General features: G+C 41.3%; 1 protein-coding gene across 13 annotated transcripts in view; it reads right to left on the bottom strand.

Annotated features, from left to right (window-relative positions):
• Positions 1–18546, bottom strand: part of PXK (PX domain containing serine/threonine kinase like) — a 74245-nt gene that overhangs the window by 31302 nt on the left and 24397 nt on the right. For 12 of the 13 annotated variants that reach the window (XM_033865194.2, XM_019947530.3, XM_019947531.3 and 9 more), the window contains exons 2-4: positions 18247–18297; positions 16369–16416; positions 8157–8343 (exon numbers count right to left, since the gene is read on the bottom strand). The exons of the other annotated variant lie outside the window; for it this stretch is intronic. In XM_033865194.2, coding sequence (XP_033721085.1) covers positions 8157–8343; positions 16369–16416; positions 18247–18297 — 286 coding nt within the window. The remainder of the gene's footprint in view (positions 1–8156; positions 8344–16368; positions 16417–18246; positions 18298–18546) is intronic. 13 annotated transcript variants of the gene reach the window in all.

Here is an 18546-nt window from a genome sequence, read left to right as displayed (position 1 = left end):
TTCCTCATGAAATTATAGCTTTCACCAACAAAGAAGCGATTAGCCTTAAATATATACATACTGGAAATAAAAGCCAGTGTTTTAGAAAAACATCCATGTACAGCAACAATATGGTTCTACGGTGGGAAATTACCGTATGCCTGTTTACTGGAAAAAAATCCACCCTTCTCTTTGTGTTTATTTATCATGAGAACGTTTCCCCCTTCTAAGAAGACAATGAAAAGAGGAAGTTCTTTAAAGTTCACTGTATAAGGAAATTATCAGAATAACTGTGTTTTTACATTTCCTGCAAAAAGCAACATCTATAATTTGCTATTTTCCCTCAATGTAGTGAGTGAATGAAGCCACACTGGATCCCTGAAAGCAAAGAGCAATCCTGCAAATTCACTGTGGAACTGCACCTCTGCCTAGCATTAGTTACATCCCAGGCACGAGGGATTTAGCAGAAATGTTTTCCATGTGTCAAAATGACCTAGTCTGGAATTAACTACGCCGAGAACTAGGCAAACAATATCATTTTGATATATTTTACAGTACATTATGAATTGAAGTTTGGGGAAGAAAACAATCTTACTGACTCAATATGTAAAGTGTCAGTGTTGTCCACACAAAAGAGAACATGAGATGACAGACACAGAACAGACTCCATTTACATTTGTTTTAACTACTCCAATGTGACAACACATTTGGAGAGGTTCGGAGTGGAAGAAGCAGATGAATTTTTATAACCGACACTGGGAACTCTGAACCTCCTCTATAAGTAATGCGGATATAAAATGCTTTTAGTATTTCCAAAATAACTTGAACATAAACTGCTTAAAAAGATATTCTTTTACGTGAAAATCATAACAACTTTGAGGAGGATTATGAAAAATAATTTTCTAAATGGGATACAATGTCATTCTCAGAGACTGTAAAGGACAATTGGTTCAAAACTAACAGTGACTCATAATTCCCCACAATATCATTATTCCACAATGTTTACTGTACGCTACTATGTATTATACATTGTTTTAGGAATGGGTGAAACAGCTGTGAGCAAGTGGAATATGGTAGATTTGTTACTGGCAAATTAAGGACTAGAAAATAGCTTTTTTTACCTTTGGGGTCAGGGAATTGTAGACAGGACATTTTCTTTCCTCTGAACTATGATTTATTGTCAGTAAATCACAGGACTACCATGCTCCCGATATTAATCCCTTCTCTCCCCAGATTCAGGTAACACACTTCCAACCTAAACATCTACTCCTCTGCTAAGAAGCCCTTATTGGGGCCCCATTTCCTTCCCAAATCAAGACCAAGCTTCTAGCTGTGGCTCTACCTTACCCTTCTGTCTCTACCCCCCACAGTGTATGAGCCTCACACTCTTTTCACTGAGATTTGCCTGCCAAGGCCCCTGAAGACTGGTCTACCTCCACCCCTTGGCATTTTCTATTCCTATCCATCTATCCTTTGAGGCTTAGCCCACATTTGCTGCTCCCCTAGCCGGGACTCCCTCCCTTCTTCCCTCCTCTGCACACTTCGGTGCTACACGTGTCCCTCTTCTATGGGATCCTGTCTCACATTAGGGCTACTGTCTTCCACTAGACTGTGAACTCTGGCTGGAAAGAAATAACTTAACAGGGCAGAGCCCACAGCCATACGAAAATACTTCTTTCTCTCTGGGAGCACTGGCCCTTGCCTCTTGGCCTGGCTAACTTCTACTCACCCCGCAGATCTCTATGTAGGTATCACCTCTTCTGGGAAGCCTTCCTCCATCTTCAGATCTGGATCATCTGCACCCTGACCCCCACCCTCAAGGTGCTGCCATATTTTTAACCTGCCACAGTCTTCACCTGTCAATCTCCCTGCAGAAGTGCCATGGGGTGGGCATGGGATTAGGAGACTATTCATTCCTCGGTGCTGTATTCGTAGCACCTGGCACATAGTAGGTACACAATAAATAGCTGATGAAGTAAGAACTAAGGGTTCAATACATGTTCAATGGATGTGGACACTCCCTCCCATTAGAACACGAAATCCATGAAAAGGAAGGCATTTGCCCTCCATTTCTCTAGCACTGACACATGGGAAAAGCTGCATGCTCGGTAGTTGCTGATAAACAAGCCCCAGACAGGAAATGCAGAGCGATGCCTTCAAGTCCATCCTGTGCTTCCCTCAGAGCTCAGACTTCTCAGCTCAGAACGTACCAGCTGCCCCCACTGTGTGCAGCCTTTGACGTCCTAGATCCCAGCCCCGTGGGATGACTAAAGGGAATAAACACTGACTCCTCCCATCCCACAACTAGGCTCCAGATACCCCAAACTACTACAGCATGTGATATTGCAGCGGCCTGCAAAGCGGATGTGGGCCTCCAGCCTCTCTGAAGCATCCTGCTCTTGTTCTGAATATAATCTCATCTTCCCTCCCAACCTCCCCTCCTGCCTAATCCCTCTCTCACTCCCTCCTTCCCTTCATCTTGGAGTCCTCTACTATCTGACCTGTTCACAGGATTCCTGGGCTTTTAGGACTAGAAGAGAGCTTCGACACTACCTGGTCCACTGTCCCCACCCCCACCTCCTGTGTTATAGGTTGGGACCTCAAGGCCTACAGAGTGGAGATGCTGCTAATAAAAAAGCTGGGACCAGGACACAGGCCTCTTGATTTCTGGTCCAAGTGACTTCTGCGTGGACATTAAAAGCTTCCTTACGGAGTCGTTTACCGGGCAAAGACGGCTACAGTGCAGTGAAGCACCTTGCTAACAAGATGAATAAGGTGGTGTGTGTGTGCGTGCATGCCTGTGTTTCCCAACACAAACCCCTCATGACCGGGAGACACCTGTTTTCCCTGTACAGTAGCTGGCCCTCAATTAGACTTTCTAATTCAAATGAACACCCCAAAACCTGCCCTCAACAAAGCACCAAGGACCTATTTCCCTTCTGTGAATTTGGTCATAAGGAAAACATACGAAAAAGAAAAAAGGGACCAGCAATCCCAAGCTGGGGACCCAGGGAGGAGACGAGGCAGCTGCTGATGTCCTCCGAGCTCCTAGTCACCCATCTCCTGGGGAACGGCTGTTATCAACAGTTCCCCTCCAACAAAGCACCTCTGGGCTCAGTCAGAGCAACAGGCAGGAATGTGAGCATGGTGATTTCGGCCACATTTGAATGCAGAATTCAAATCCTGCTGCAGTGAAGCCGGGTGGTGAGCACAGACCATTTGGAAACTGATGAGAGGTAGAGACATTATCCACATTAAAGGGAAACTGGCTCTGCTTAGGGAAGTGCCAGAAGTGTGAGGTGTGCAGGGAGCCACGCTGTAAGTTTTGGGAAACCTGAACAAGTCTGTCTGGCTTTTCGGGGAATGGCTCAGTTAAGATGGTGTGGAGGAGGCGGCCTGGGTTTCCCTTTCCTGAGGCTGCTGGTGAGTCAGCATAGAGGAAAGACAAGTTCTGACATTTCATGCAAAGGGGGAAATAAATCAGCATTTCTCTGAAAACAGCATCCATCCCTTTACATCAGGACTGTGCCCTCTAAATAGCAGCAGCTTCTTGAGCATTTGAGTTCTGGCAGGAGCCTCTGACAATTTTCTTATACTCCTGCCCACATCTGCTTTGGACTCCTAACTGTCTGCCATGCTGGGAGAGGGGAAAGATCAGGACAAGAGCAGCATGTGAGAGACGTACAATAGAAGGAAATACAGGGATCAGACAACCTTCCAGGGGTTGAGGAGCATTTCAACTGGGAAACATTCAGACACTGGACACTTGTACAATCATACAAATGTGCAACCCTAGGTAAGGCCCTTCTTGGGGGGGGCCACTCATGTATAAAACGAGAGGGTTCTCCTGGAACTCATCAATGAGCTCGGTTAAGTTGCAGGATACAAAATTAATATACAGAAGCTGGTTGCATTTCTGTGTACTAACAACACACTATCAGAAAGAAAAAGTAAGAAAACAATTCCATTTACAATCACATCAAAAAGAATAAAATACCTAGGAATAAGTCCAACTAAAGAGGTAAAAGACCTGTACTTCGTAAACGCTAAGACACTAATGAAAGAAATTGAAGAGGACACAAACAGATGGAAAGATATACCATGTTCATGGATTGGAAGAATTAGTATTGCTAAAATGACTGTACTACCCAAGGCAATTTACAGATTCAGTGCAATCCCTATCAAATACCGCTGGCATTTTTCACAGAGCTAGAAGAAATAATTCTAAATTTGTACGGAAACACAAAAGATCTTGAATAGCCAAAACAATCTTGAGAAAGAAGAACAAGCTGGAAGTATCATGCTCCTGATTTCAAAGTATACTACAGAGTTACAGTAATCAGAACAGTATGGTATTGACATGCACGTGCACACATGCACATGCATATACAGAGAACAAAGGAACAGAAGAGAGAACCCAGAAATGAACCCATACTTCTATAAGCAGTTAATCCACGACAAAGGAGGCAAGAATACACTATGGAGAAAAGGCAGCCTCTTCAATAAATGGTACTGGGAAAACTAGACAGCTACATGCAATAGAACCAAACTGGCTACTCTCTCACATCATATACAAAAATAAACTAAAAAATGGATTAAAGACGTAAAATAAGACCTAAAACCATAAAACTCCTAGAAGAAAACATAGGTGGTAAGCTCTTTGACACTGGTCTTAGTGATATTTTTTTGGTTATGTCTCCTCAGGCAAGGGAAAAACAGAAAGCAAAAACCAACAAATGGGACCTAATCAAACTTAAAAGCTTTTGCACAGCAAAGGAAACCATGAACAAAACAAAAAGGCTATCTACTGAATGGGAGAACATATTTGCAAAAAATATGGCTGACAAGTGGTTAATATCCAAAATATACAAAGAACTCATACAACTCAACATCAAAAAACCAAACAACCCTATTAAAAAATGGGCAGAGTACTTGAATAGACATTTTTCCAAAGACAACATACAGATGGCCAACAGGCATATGAAAAGATGCTCAACACTACTAACCATCACGGAAATGCAAATCAAAACCACAATGAGGTATCACCTCATACCCATCAGAAGGGCTATCATCAAAAAGACCACAAATAAAAATCAAGTGTTGGTAAAGATGTGGAGAAAAGAGAACCCTTGTGCACTGCTGGTGAGAATGTAACGTGGTGCAGCCACTATGGAAAATGATATGGAGGTTCCTCAAAAACTTAAAAGTAGAACTACCATATGATTCAGCAATTCCACTCCTGGGTATATATCAGAAGAAAATGAAAATGAAAATTAGAAAAAAATATATGCACCCCCATGTTCATTGTGGCATTATTTACAATAGCCAAGATATGGAAGCAATCTAAGAGTCACAATGGAATATTAATCAGCCACAAAAAAGAATGAAATTTGCAACCACATGGATGGATACAGTCAATAACTATGTAATATCTTTGTATGGTGACATATTGTAAGTTGACATCATCAACTTTTCATGATGATTATTTTGAAATGTATAGAAACATCAAATCACAATGTGTGTAACAGGAACTAACATAGTATTGTAGGTCAATTATTCTTCAAAAACAAACAAACTCATAGAAAAAGAGATCAGATTTGTGGTTACCAGAGGTGGGGGCTAGGGGGGATAGGGGGATGGGGAATTGAATGAAGGTGGCCAAAAGGTACAAACTTCCACTTATAAGATAAATAAGTACTAGGGATGTAATACACAACATGATAATTATAATTAACAATGCTGTACATTATATATGAAATTTAACAAGAGAGTAGATCCTAAGAGTTCTCATCACAAGGAAAAAATTTTTTTCTATTTAATTTTGCATCTGTATGAGATGAGAGATGTTCACTAAACTTACTGTGATAATCATTTCACAATGTATGTAAGTCAAATCATTATGCTGTACACCTTAAACTTATACAGTGCTGTATATCAATTATATCTCAATAAAACCGGAAGGAAAACAACAACAAAAAATAACATTAAAAAATAAAACGGGAGGGTTAGTTTTGATACGTCTGCTCCAAGATCCCTGCTAGCTCTGACCCCTGGCAACTCAAGGTACTTCCGGTATAAGCTCCCTGAGAACAGGAAGCACATCTTCTTCACACCTGCACCCCAACACCCAGCCCTGCACCCAGCACATGGCATAGGCAGAGCAGACAGTCAAGGTTTATGGAATGAATGGCATCATCATGTGTGCACTACACCTTGACACTTGCCCTGGGAGAACATTAGCAGACACCCTCAGGAAAAAATGTGGACAAACCAATGAAGAGGGCTGGGTTGGGACTGATTTGATAAAAGTCAATCCAGGGACTTCCCTGGTGGCGCAGTGGTTAAGAATCCACCTGCCAATGCAGGGGACACAGGTTCGAGCCCTGCTTCGGGAAGATCCCACATGCCATGGAGCAACTAGGCCTGTGTGCCACAACCATTGAGCCTCAGCTCTAGGGCCCGCGAGCCACAACTACTGAGCCCGCATGCCACAACTACTGAAGCCCACATGCCTGGAGCCCGTGCTCCGCAACAAGAGAAGCCACCACAATGAGAAGCCCGCGCACCGCAACGAAGACCCAACTCAGCCAAAAATAAATAAATTAAAAAAAAAAAAAAAAAAAGTCAATCCAGAAGGCCCATGATCTGAATTCTGAGAACAAGTGAGGTAAATAAAGCATGGTGAATTGAAAGCCAAGCAAGATCTACTCTGAAAGAATGCGAGCTGTCCTGGGAGCCCCTTTTCTCCTACGTGAACCGAGAAACAAGTGGGGGAAGGATGCAAGCCTTGTAACAATTCATTGTTACTTACAGTAAATGTGAGTGTGAAATTAACTTTCCTTCACTTGATTGCATTCTAGAAACGCATTTTTCTTACAGGCACTTCCATTAGAAGATGGCAGGTACATTCTAGGACAAGGCTTCTCAAACTTTAAGTATGCATGCAAACCACATGGCAACCTTGTTAAAACCACATCCTGATCCTAGGTTTAGGCTGGGGCCTAAATCCTGCATTACTGACAAGCTCCCAGTGATGCCAGTGCTGCTGTCAAAGGACCACACTGCAAGTAGCAAGTTCTAACTGTGGTTTTCAAACTCGGTGGCAATTAGAATCTCTAGGGGAGCTTTACAAATTAGGAATCCAATCCACAGATATTCTGATTTAACTGGCATGAATGCAGCCTGGGCATCAGGATTTTTTAAAGCTCCCCAGGTGGATTATATTATGCAGAAAAGTTTGGTGCCTGACAAGTAGTCCTCTATTTCCCTCTATCTGACACAGAAATAAAAGTGTCTCCCTCCAATTACTTCAAAAGCAGCCCCTCTATCTGACGCAGAAATAAAAATGTCTCCCCCCAATTACTTCAAAAGCAGCGTTCTGAGGACCTAAAATGTAGCTGGTAAACAATCTGTTCTCTTAGCAAGGAAATCAGCTTATTAATAATACCCAGAGTTCCACTTAGACTCTAAGCATGGTTTAGTTTTAAAAAACCAGTTGAATTCTAGTCACTGGTTCAGTTCTACAACAGTTTCTATTGGTCTCTTCAAGGCCACGCCAGAGTGTATTAAATATTTAATCACTCATTCTGCTGACAACGGGCTTACATTACTGATGCTAGCTTTGTGTGTGACTGGCACCCTTTCCAACTCAGGCCCCTGGCTGCCACCCTGACCCAGGGAAGGTTTGGAAGAGAACTACCTCTTCTTTAGGCTTTGCACAGAGTGGATTTCAGCAAGCAACGGGGAAGACACAGAAAGAACACTTCTGGATCACTGTTGTGTTTAAAGTAATTCCCAGGAAAACCAGGCATAGTATATACTGTAAACACAAAAACAGAGCCAAATACAAATCAAATTGAGATTACTGTATAGATTATTGTGGACTATTTACTCTCTGTTTTGTCAGGGAAGATAATAAAGACAAGACTCTGTACACAGACAATAAGTTCTCCTCCATATTTTTCTAAACAGACATCACAAACATTTTAGAACAATGTTCTTCTTATATACCTACGGTAAAAATACAATCAGGTAATTATTAGTAAATGAATAACACCCTATAACAGATGTACACATCTCCTCATTTGGAAGGAGAATTTCTCCCACGTGTATTATCTCCAGCAAAGAAAAGCGCCTCTTTTGTCCCGGGACTGTAGCTGATAGATCCCTCTACTTACCAGTATAGCTTGCAGAATAGTTGTTTGGATCTAAAAACTTCTTAACCAGCTCACAATTAGACAAGATATGATTTGTGGTGATAACGTTGAGATAGTTCTGAAGACCTTTCTGCCTCTCAGCTATGAACTCACGATCCATGTTACCAATCAATTTTTTGGGAGGAAGAGGTAGACTTAGGCCTGCAATCTTTAATTAAAAAAAAAAAAGTATTATACTCATGTCATCCCCAAATAAGATACATTATCAGAATCCTGAGCCATCATATTTCATTAGGTCTAAGGTATTTTAGGATGCATCCTAATTTGTCAAACTATAAAAATGTGAAAAACCGTAACAACTAAGAATTGATAAGATGCTTTATTCAGCGTAGCAACCTTAAAACTTAATTTTGTAATGTGGTTTTCTTTTTATCAAACATATACATGAACATAATTTCAAGAGTCAAATAGTTCTTTTTTTATTATTACTAGCAGTCCCACAGTGCTCCTACTACCCCCCCTCAACAGGTGACATATCCATTCCCCACTCCCCAGAGGCAGCCACATTCAACGCTTTCGGCTGATCTTCTGGAATAGGGGACTGTTCACATTGTTATGTCTTGATTTTTCACTTTTAGGCATTATCTGTAAGTTTCTAATTATGGAAGATTAGCATTAAGTTCTCTTTCACAATCCTAATCTCATTCCATACACGTTCTATTACTACTCCTTCCAATATAGTGATGTTATAATTTTATTTAGTGCAATATTCATATATACATTAGGTAAATGATATTCACAACTGAGCCAAAGAGCATGCTTATTATTCCTTTCTGTCAATTAGTAGTCTTTTTAAGTTTTCTATTCAACTCCAAACTCTCCGCCTAAGCCTTTTCTCAACACATTCAGATACAAAGATGTATCAATTTTATCTTCTTAAGGAGTACCTTCCAGAACCCACCAACATGCTCCAAGCAGGACTGGTGGTCCCTATACCTGCTGCAAAGCTGGCATCCTGGGACCTCCCTTCACCATCATCATGCTGGAGAAGTTTTTGCCCTTTCTCCTGCTGAACCGCATTTCTATATCCATACCTGCCCTTTTCTTAGATAATTCCCTGACTTTGGGTGGAGATACCCTCTGTCAGCTTCCTAAAAAGGGAGCAAGGGAGATAAGTGTTTTGAAACGTTGCATGTTAAAAAATGTTATTATTCTACCCTCACACTTGATTGATAACGAGTCTTGATATGGAATTCTAAGTTGGAAATACATTTCTTCCTCAGAATTTTTAGGAGCTACATTATTGTCTTTTAGTTTCTGGTGCTGCTGTTAAAGGTTCAAGCAGTAGATTCTTCATTCTGGTTTTTTTCTCTCCCTGGAAGCTTGTAGGATCTTCTCTTTGACCTCGGTTTGTGAATTCCATGTGCCTTTATATGGTTCTATTTTCATTCTCTGTGCTGAGTACTCGGCCCTTTCAATCTAGAAACTAATATCCTTACATTCTTTGGTATTTTCTTGTATTAGGTCATTATTTCTTCCTCTCCATTCCCTTTGCTTTCTTTTTCTAGAACTCCTGTTTTCCAATGTTGGACTTTCTGGACTGGTCCTCTATTCTTATCTTTTCGCTCCCATTTTCCACCTATGTTAAACATTTTCTCCCTGGGATATTTCCTCTATCTTTCAGCCCTTCTAAAGAGTTTTCATTCCTACTGTTATCTTTTTTACTTCTAAATACTTTTCTTTCCTTAATAGCATCTTGATGTAATGTAATGCAATTTTTAATCTGACATTATAAAAGACAATTTTTCTAAGAACCTGTGCCCTCACTCTCTTTAGCTCTTTCCTCTTAGGCTGGACAGATCCTCCCAAAAGAATCTTCCAGTCTCCTGCCTGGAGGGTCTACGCCTGACTGCCAGTATTCTGGGAGCTGAAAGGAAGAAGAGGGCTTGGCTGGGGGTAGGGGTGGGGAGTAGTCAGGTCTCCTGTTTGTTATGTAAATTTTCCAACTATGCCTGCATTCTCCAGTCCAAAGACTGTTCTACCCTCCCTAGAGAATAAACTCAGTTTTTCTACTGGAGGGAGAAGAGCAGCCATAAATTGCTCACATGGGGAGACTTGGTGATCTGACTGCTTAAACATACTTTCAACTCCTGATTTTAGCTTGACCTCAGCCCAGGCTGCAGGCAGCAGCTGGTGCTGTCAATTGCTAAATCTTTTGGAGGTTCTGTAGTATAAACTGGGACCCAATGGGGTTAGCCACCCTCACTGCCATCTCAGAATTCTGCCTTCTCATATCTGCTTAATTAGTTAGCTCTCATCCATTGGATTTTCAGTTTCAAATGTTTTTGTTGTAGTTTTCTCCTCTCCTATTCTATTTGTCCTTGAGGGTGTGTGTGTGTGTGTGTGTGTGTGTGTGTGTAAGATCAATTTACTGTTGTTTTAGAGTGGCTTCGGGAGAGAGGAAAAGTAAATGCGGGTGCTCAATCTATCGTTTTCCAGATCATTTAAAACTTTGAGTCCTGGGCTTCCCTGGTGGCGCAGTGGTTAAGAATCCACCTGCCAATGCAGGGGACAAGCGTTCGATCCCTGGTCCGGGAAGATCCCACATGCCGCAGAGCAACTAAGCCCGTGCACCACAACTACTGAGCCTGCGCTCTAGAGCCTGCGAGCCACAACTACTGAAGCCCAGGCGCCTAGAGCCCGTGATCTGCCACAAGAGAAGCCACCATGATGAGAAGCCCACGCACTGCAACGAAGAGTAGCCCCCACTCACCACAACTAGAGAAAGCCCGCACACAGGAACGAAGACCCGATGCAACCAAAAATAAATTAATTAAATAAATTAAAAAAAACAAACTTAGCATATCCCTCAATTATAAATGTAGGCCATAAACCTGGTATTATTAGCAATATCTGACTTTTGCCACTAAAAGAAATCACAGATATTTAAATATTAAATTATAGTGGCTGAAGATATCTTGAAATAAAAATAACAAACAACAAAAAAACTTTATAAGTCCTTTTTCTCTTTTGCCCACACCGAGCGGCATGCAGGATCGTAGATCCCCAACCAGGGATCAAACCTGGGCCCCTGGCAGTGAAAGCACGGAGTCCTAACCACTGGACTGCCAGGTAACTCCCTATGAATCTATTTTTTAAACTTAAAAAAACAAAGTGTCAGATTGGTATCTTAATTTAATGAGCAAAACTGCTTTCAAAGAGCACTGCTAGTCTACACTTGTACGTAGATTAGAGCTGTCCAAGTGGCATGTGTATTGATCAAGGGGAAGGTCTAAAGAGAAGGGCATCTTGAATTCAGACAAGCATGTCATGTAAATCACCCATGTGAATGAACCTAACTTAGCCTGTTCCACTCTGTTGTATTTTTCAAACAATGCTGAAGACCTTGAACTTGATATTGGGCAAGATGAAGAGGCTGGTTGACAATTCTAAATTGCCTATTTCTCCAAAATATTTATGAAAATATGTCAGAACATACTTAGAGTGAATTTTCAACCATGGCAAAATTCATTGCCAGATGACACACTTCAATCTCAGGTTGTTTTCCTCACTCATACAATTAGGCTTTACGTAACAGCAGCTCCTTTATTAGCTAAATACAAAGCATACTTATGAAGAAAGCACATCACTCAGCTAGCACACATCCAAGCCAATCGTTTTATTATTAGTTTTGTTCAGGAGCATTGAGTAATACAGGGGAATCAAAGGTAATATATTACTGAAAACATAACTGATTTCTTTTAAAAGCTCCCTTGTTAAGTTGCAGGATATAATCTCATTTGTGTGTGTATGTATGTGTGTGTGTGTATAAGCCCAGGCATATAGTTATACATGCACCAAAAACGTCTAAAAGGACTCACACTACCTGCTTGAAAATAGCTACCTCTGGGAGTGGGTTGGTGAATTAATTTTTATTTCTATACTATGAAATGTTAACATTTCTCATTTACTACTTTTTTCAATTAAAAAAAAGAAAGAAAAATCCCTTTTGCTCATCAAAGTGATCATATACACAACAAGGATTTTTTAAAAAATTACTATCAGCCAATATCAGCGCATTTTCCTGCACTACCTGCCCAAGAGCGGACCCAGCTGAACCTCACACATCGCTCGGAATGGACAGTCACATCTGACAACATTGGATTCAAACCCCAACAGGGCTATTTTTTTTGGGGGGGTGCTATTTTTCATTCATGAATTTGATAAGCTATCTGTTTCAAACTTTGTGGCCTCCAAGCTTGAACCAATCTTTTTTTTCATGCTTCATTTCTCTTTAGGAAAATGTATTGATCTGCCCAGACATCCCATCAGCTCTTCCAAATCAACAGGTGAAACAGAGTTCTTTGCCAACAGCTGTGATTAGAGTGTTCCTGCCATGTCAGTCTGCTAGACAGATGGGAGGTGTTTTCCTGCCCTGGTTTAAGATCTCACAATAAATATTCCTAAAAGTATTAAAACTATGCTGTGTGTGTTACTTTAAAATCTTGCCTTTGAGGGACTTCCCTGGTGGTCCAGTGGTTAAGACTCCGTGCTCCCAATTCAGGGACCCTGGGTTCGATCCCTGGTCAGGGAACTAGATCCCACGTGCCACAACTAAGAGCCCACATGCCACAACTAAAAAGATCCCGCATGCCACAATAAAGATCCCGTATGTGGCAACTAAAAGATCCTGCATGCCGCAACAAAGATCCCATGTGCCGCAATTAAGACCCGGCGCAGCCAAATAAAATTTTTTTTTTAAAGTTCACTAATAAATAAATAAATAAATAAAACTAAAATAAAATCTTGCCTTTGAAAGGAGATTAACATTCAACAGAAACTTCTCTTTCAGCTTCCTCCCAGAATTTCTCAAATGCTTACCAGTCACAGAATATAAAATTCAGAACTCCCATGACTAATTAGAAAGGAGGGAGAGAGAGTACTAGCACATAAAGCGATGAAGCCACTAAGTCAGTGATTTCCTAGACACTTCCACAGGGATGGCTTCAAGCCAATCATCCCATTTTTTATTGTTCCCTCTTCAACGTACCCTATGTATTCCCTTCTTGAGTTCCTTGTATAAAGGAAAAGAGAACAAGAAGCCCAGCAGAGAAGTCCCCAAAGTTCCTCCATTCATAAAAGTTCCTCCATTCATAACATCTGCAGAGTGACAAAGCAAAGGGGGGATGACAGCCAAACTGGGGTCTGGAGCCCATAATCTGACCCATGCTAGCCTAGCAGAAGCTTCTAAATTCCATGACAAACTCTATCAGTTTCAAGAAAACTAGCTTTTTGTCTGGAGGAAAAACCTAACTCTGAATCTACTAGTCTCTCATTTCTGTTATCAGACCTTAACGATCTGTAAATTGTCTTCAACTACATTCTAGGGAGTATTCTAGGGAGTTCTAAGCTCTCAACAGACCCTAATTTGTCCCCATCTCCCCCCAGTGTTCAGTAGTCTCTCCTACGTCAACAATGGGCAGTACAGCCAAATCACAAAACATTTGTGCTACAACAGACCTGAGAAGTCATCTGGTTCAGCCCCTTGGCTTCAGACAGGGAGAGTGAGGATAGAGAGAGGAAGTAACTGAGCCCAGGTCTCAGGGCTGGTAAGAGGCAGAGGCTGGGTCCCATGCCAAGTCTGAGGGTTCCCTGCCAGTTCCCATCACTGCAGTTCTTTCTTCTTTTTCTGTGTCGCATGCTATCTCTCTAGATGGTCACCAATTTGATGGTGCCTTTAAAATAAGGTGGTGATTTTTCTTCACTGTTACCACAAGATATGCTCACTATAAAAAGTTGGGAAAGTACAGCTTTTTTTCTGTTTTTCTACTTATACAGCTTGCATGTGTTTACTTGTACCGAACTTGGAAAGTACAGAACAGTATAAAGAACCAGAAATAAACATAACCCATAATCCTGCCACCTGGGGAACCCCATTGTTAACATTTTGGCATATTTCCTTCCAAGCTTTTTTCCTAAACATTGCAATGTAATTATTATATTGCATGTATAATTTTACATCCTGCTGGTTTTTTGGGTTTTTTTGCTTAGGTATGTTTCCTATTGGACTAAGACAACTCTGCATATGTGTATTACATTTCTCTTTTTTCAGCAGGAACTCATTTATCTGTCAGAAGGGTAATCAGACACTGAAATTCATGGTCACAGTTTTCTTCTGTGGCTTTGGAATCTTTTTGGTCTGTTTTATGGGGTTGTTTTGAAATTATTTTGTTGCCAAAAAGCTGTATGTGCTTTCTTCTGTTTGTTTACTTGGATCCAGAAAAACCTCCCACTGAAATGCTGTCTGGCCATATCCTGCCCAGCACAAGCCAACATCAATACATGTGGATATTTGCATCTGAAATAAGATGCACAGTGAAAGTGCCCATTTTAACAAGGAAAATTACACTGATGCAAAAATAAAATTCTATTATATTAAAAAGGCTATATGAATAGTCATGGAGATTCAACTTTATATCCCCAAAGAAAGAACAAATAGGAGATAAAACCCTCCTCCCCACCCCCCATTCTTGGGGGCTAGGCCTAGGCAATTTCAATTTCAGAAGTATTTTTCCCATGATTCTTACTCAGCCATGGCTGAACGGCACTGTACAAAATCACTCCCCCTTCTGGGACTTCCCTGGTGGCGCAGTGGTTAAGAATCCACCTGCCAATGGAGGGGACATGGGTTTGAGCCCTGGTCTGGGAAGATCCCACATGCTGTGGAGCAACTAAGCCCGCAAGCTACAACTACTGAGCCGATGTGCCACAACTACTGAAGCCCGCGTGCCTAGAGCCCATGCACCACAACAAAGAGAAGCCCCCACTTGCCACAACTAGAGAAAGCCCGTGCACAGCAACAAAGACCCAATGCAGTCAAAAATTTAAAAATTAAATAAATTTATTTTTAAAAAAATGTAGACAGACAACATGTGTGAAATGCAGGACCATATGTCAATTACAAGAAGGTCTGCAGATACTCAGGCCAGTTCTACTGGAAGGAAAATAAGGCATTCATGCTTCCAGCAGTGTTGTAAATAATATGAAAGTCTGGACTCTACAAATGCTATTTTTCCAAAGTCTGGTCAATAAAAAATGGCCTTTTGAAGGAAATGAAGCATTACGCTGCCTCCCAGTCAGCAGTCCTCCTGACCTTTGTGGACAGGATCAGAGGTCACTCAGAATGACTGATGATGGCCAGTTCACCTCCCAGCTGGGCTGGTCGTAAGCCAAGCACTCTGGCTCAAGGGTTTATGCTACCAATCAAAGCTGAGATATGATACAAGCCCAGTGGTCTTCAATAACCCATGGCCCCTGAAGACCAATCTACCAGGTGAAGACATAGGTGGTATTGCCAGTACCTACGGTGCTAACACTTCTCTAGGACCCTTCGATCATTACCAGCACTAGCTTTGTTTCCAGCTCATCCCTCTTTGCATTATGGCCACCAAGTTACAAACATTTAAATCAAAGGGATTTAGAAATACATATTTAAGAGAAAAAAGTTACACTGAGGGACTTCCCTGGTGGCGCAGTGGTTAAGAATCTGCCTGCCAATGCAGGGGACATGGGTTCTATCCCTTGTCCAGGAAGACCCGACATGCCGTGGGGCAACCAAGCCCGTGCACCACAACTATTGAGCCCGCGTGCCACAACTACTGAAGCCCGCATGCCCTAGAGCCCGTGCTCCGCAACAAGAGTAGCCACTGCAGTGAGAAGCCCGCACACCACAACGAAGAGTAACCCCCGCGCACAGCAACGAAGACCCAATGCAGCCAAAAAATAAGTTTAAAAAGTAAAAAAAAAAAAAAAAAAAAAAAAAAAAGTTACACTGAAAAAGGCTGAGTCTCTAGTTACTGCTGAGTGTTGTTGATCTGCAATGCTGGCTATGCAGCCTTGTTTAAGAGAGTCTGAGAGTCCCAGCTCTCAGTGAACAACTCTAGCAACCCATCTAGTCATTCCTAACCTGCGAAAAGGAGATAACACACAGCATCCCATGATTGTGGTAAGGACGCAGTCTGGCTCAAAGGTACCCAGCTGCAAGGTGATTATTATAAATGATGTTTATTCCCCAAAGTTTATTTTTAGAGTCACACATCATCTGTTTAAAGTATGAGCTTATCTCCTTTGCTAGGGAAATTTGCTAATTTCTTGTTCCTAATATTGTTGTTTCCAACCAGTTTCTAAGATACCCCAAGCAATAAATGTGTCATTGGTGTTTTAAAATAATTACCTGCAAGCTGTTGTTCAGCAAATCAAAGTCACTGTATCTCCTAACAATCTGTAAGAAATAAAAGTGGTGTTTTGATTCAGCAAAGACCATCAATTTTCATTTCCCTATTTAATATTTATTGGCATTTTAGAGCCAAGGCACTTGCATTAAGGGTAGCAGGGCTTATATACCTGGTGCTTAACTTGCTTAACTCAGCAGCCCCAGAAAACAGACCAAGCAGTGCCCCTGAGTTGGCTGGGCCATGGGAAACTGGTTAATGCTAGCCAAACTCGCAAGATGCCAACAGGTAAGAAAGAATGATGACGTATTTGTTTCCAGGGTGAATAGCCCTTTAAGTATTTTTTTTTTATTAACCAGGCACCTAGAAAGATGAATTAATGATTTACCAAAAAAAAAAAAAGTTTTAGTGAACATGAAATTAAAGTTAAAGCATGTGGACAGTCTTGAGGCCATTTCATCCTTGCCCTGGATAAAACTTCCCTCATTTGAGATCCAACCAGTCTAGAGATTGGACGCATCTGCAGGCAGAGAGGCCACACCGCTCTCTGATTGCCCGTTTCCCCTCTTGGCCAACGGTCCACATCCACTGTGTATGCATTCTTTCTTAGTTATGGTGATGCCATTGATTAGGCCATAGCCAAATTCCACTAGCTCCTCAGTCTCCGGGGAAGGAAGTTATTTTGCTTTCAAAAAGTTTTTTCAATCTTTATTGATGATTCTCAAATATTAGTGTGCATAAGAATTACTTGGAGATCGCCTAGGAATTCAGGAATTTAAGGAGGTTAAGTATCAACATTTTTGTTAAGTGTCCCCCAGGACTCTAAAGCATTGGATCTAGAAAACTACATCAAGGGTTGATTTTTCTGGTAGGACATTGCCCTTGGGCCTGTTTGACAAATATACATCAGAAAGTTAAACATGAGGGCATCCCTGATAAGTGCAAAGGAGCAAAAGGTAGTACAATAGTTAACCACAGAGAATGTGCAAATTCCACCCCTGTTCTGTCAGGGATATAAGCGTGACCTTGGACCAGTTACTTACCTTTTGAATGTAAAATGGGGCTAATACTATCACACAGAACTGCCTTTAAAGGGCTAAGTGAATTAATGTGCCTAACAATAAATGCTCAACTGATGTTAAATAGTATAATTAGTCCAACAAAAAGCAGTTTGAATTTTCAGGCAAAGAAAAGACCAAGTATGGGTCACTGAGGTCAAAGACTGCTTAAGGTGAGAGGTAAGGTTCAACCTGGGCTATGAAGGACAAGGTAAGATTTTTGGAAGGCAGGAGGGTCATTATAATTACTAAAGCAGGAAAGAAATGGTCCCTGTACAGAATTCAGCCACCCTCTGCAAGTCAGCTGGGATGGGAAGCACCTCTAGATGTGTATAGTAAGTTCTGCCTCTCTGAGGCCACCTGTGAGGAAAGCAGGCCCTGGGGCTGTAAGCAGATCCTTACCTATGGTCAGTGTGGGAACTAGCACTAGAAATTGTCCATGACTGGACTTGGGAGTCCATGAAATGCACAATGTCCAGGGCACTGTCTCACCCTTCTACCTGGTGGACTGAACGTTAACCTGCCTCACCCAACAAGCCATGGCTTCAGGTGAGGTTTGAATTACTAGGAACAAAACAAGTAATTTGCCTAGCCCACTTACTCTGTGTCCACCTGGAGAACAGATTCCTACTCTCCGTAGTAACATACACGAATTAAACTGAACAACTGGGAACATAAAAGCCTTTTAGAATACATGTGTTAGAGCTAAACGTTTATATCTAAAAGACATATGATTAATATAGTTTTTCCAGATTTTTAGATGCCCCAAGTCAGAATTTTGTTTAAACATTTTTCTAATGACAAAAAAAAAAAAAAGCTTACCTGCCAGCTATTTTCTACAGAAATTCCTCTTTGTACCCGAATGATATATTCCTAAAAAAGAAGGGGAAAAGAGCCTCAATTACAAAACACCCAAATCATGCAGCTATATGGATGGACCTAGAAATTACCATACTAAGTGAAGTAGGTCAGACAGAGAAAAACATATATCATAAGATATCACTTATATGTGGAATCTAAAAAAAAAAAAAAGATACAAATGAACTTATTTACAAAACAGAAATAGACTAACAGATATAGAAAATAAACTTATGGTTACCAAAGGGGAAAGTGGGGGCCGGG

This window comes from Tursiops truncatus, chromosome 10 (genome assembly GCF_011762595.2).
Source record: "Tursiops truncatus isolate mTurTru1 chromosome 10, mTurTru1.mat.Y, whole genome shotgun sequence".
In the NCBI taxonomy this organism is placed as follows: Eukaryota; Metazoa; Chordata; class Mammalia; order Artiodactyla; family Delphinidae; genus Tursiops; species Tursiops truncatus.
This window is presented reverse-complemented; position numbering and strand designations above follow the sequence as displayed.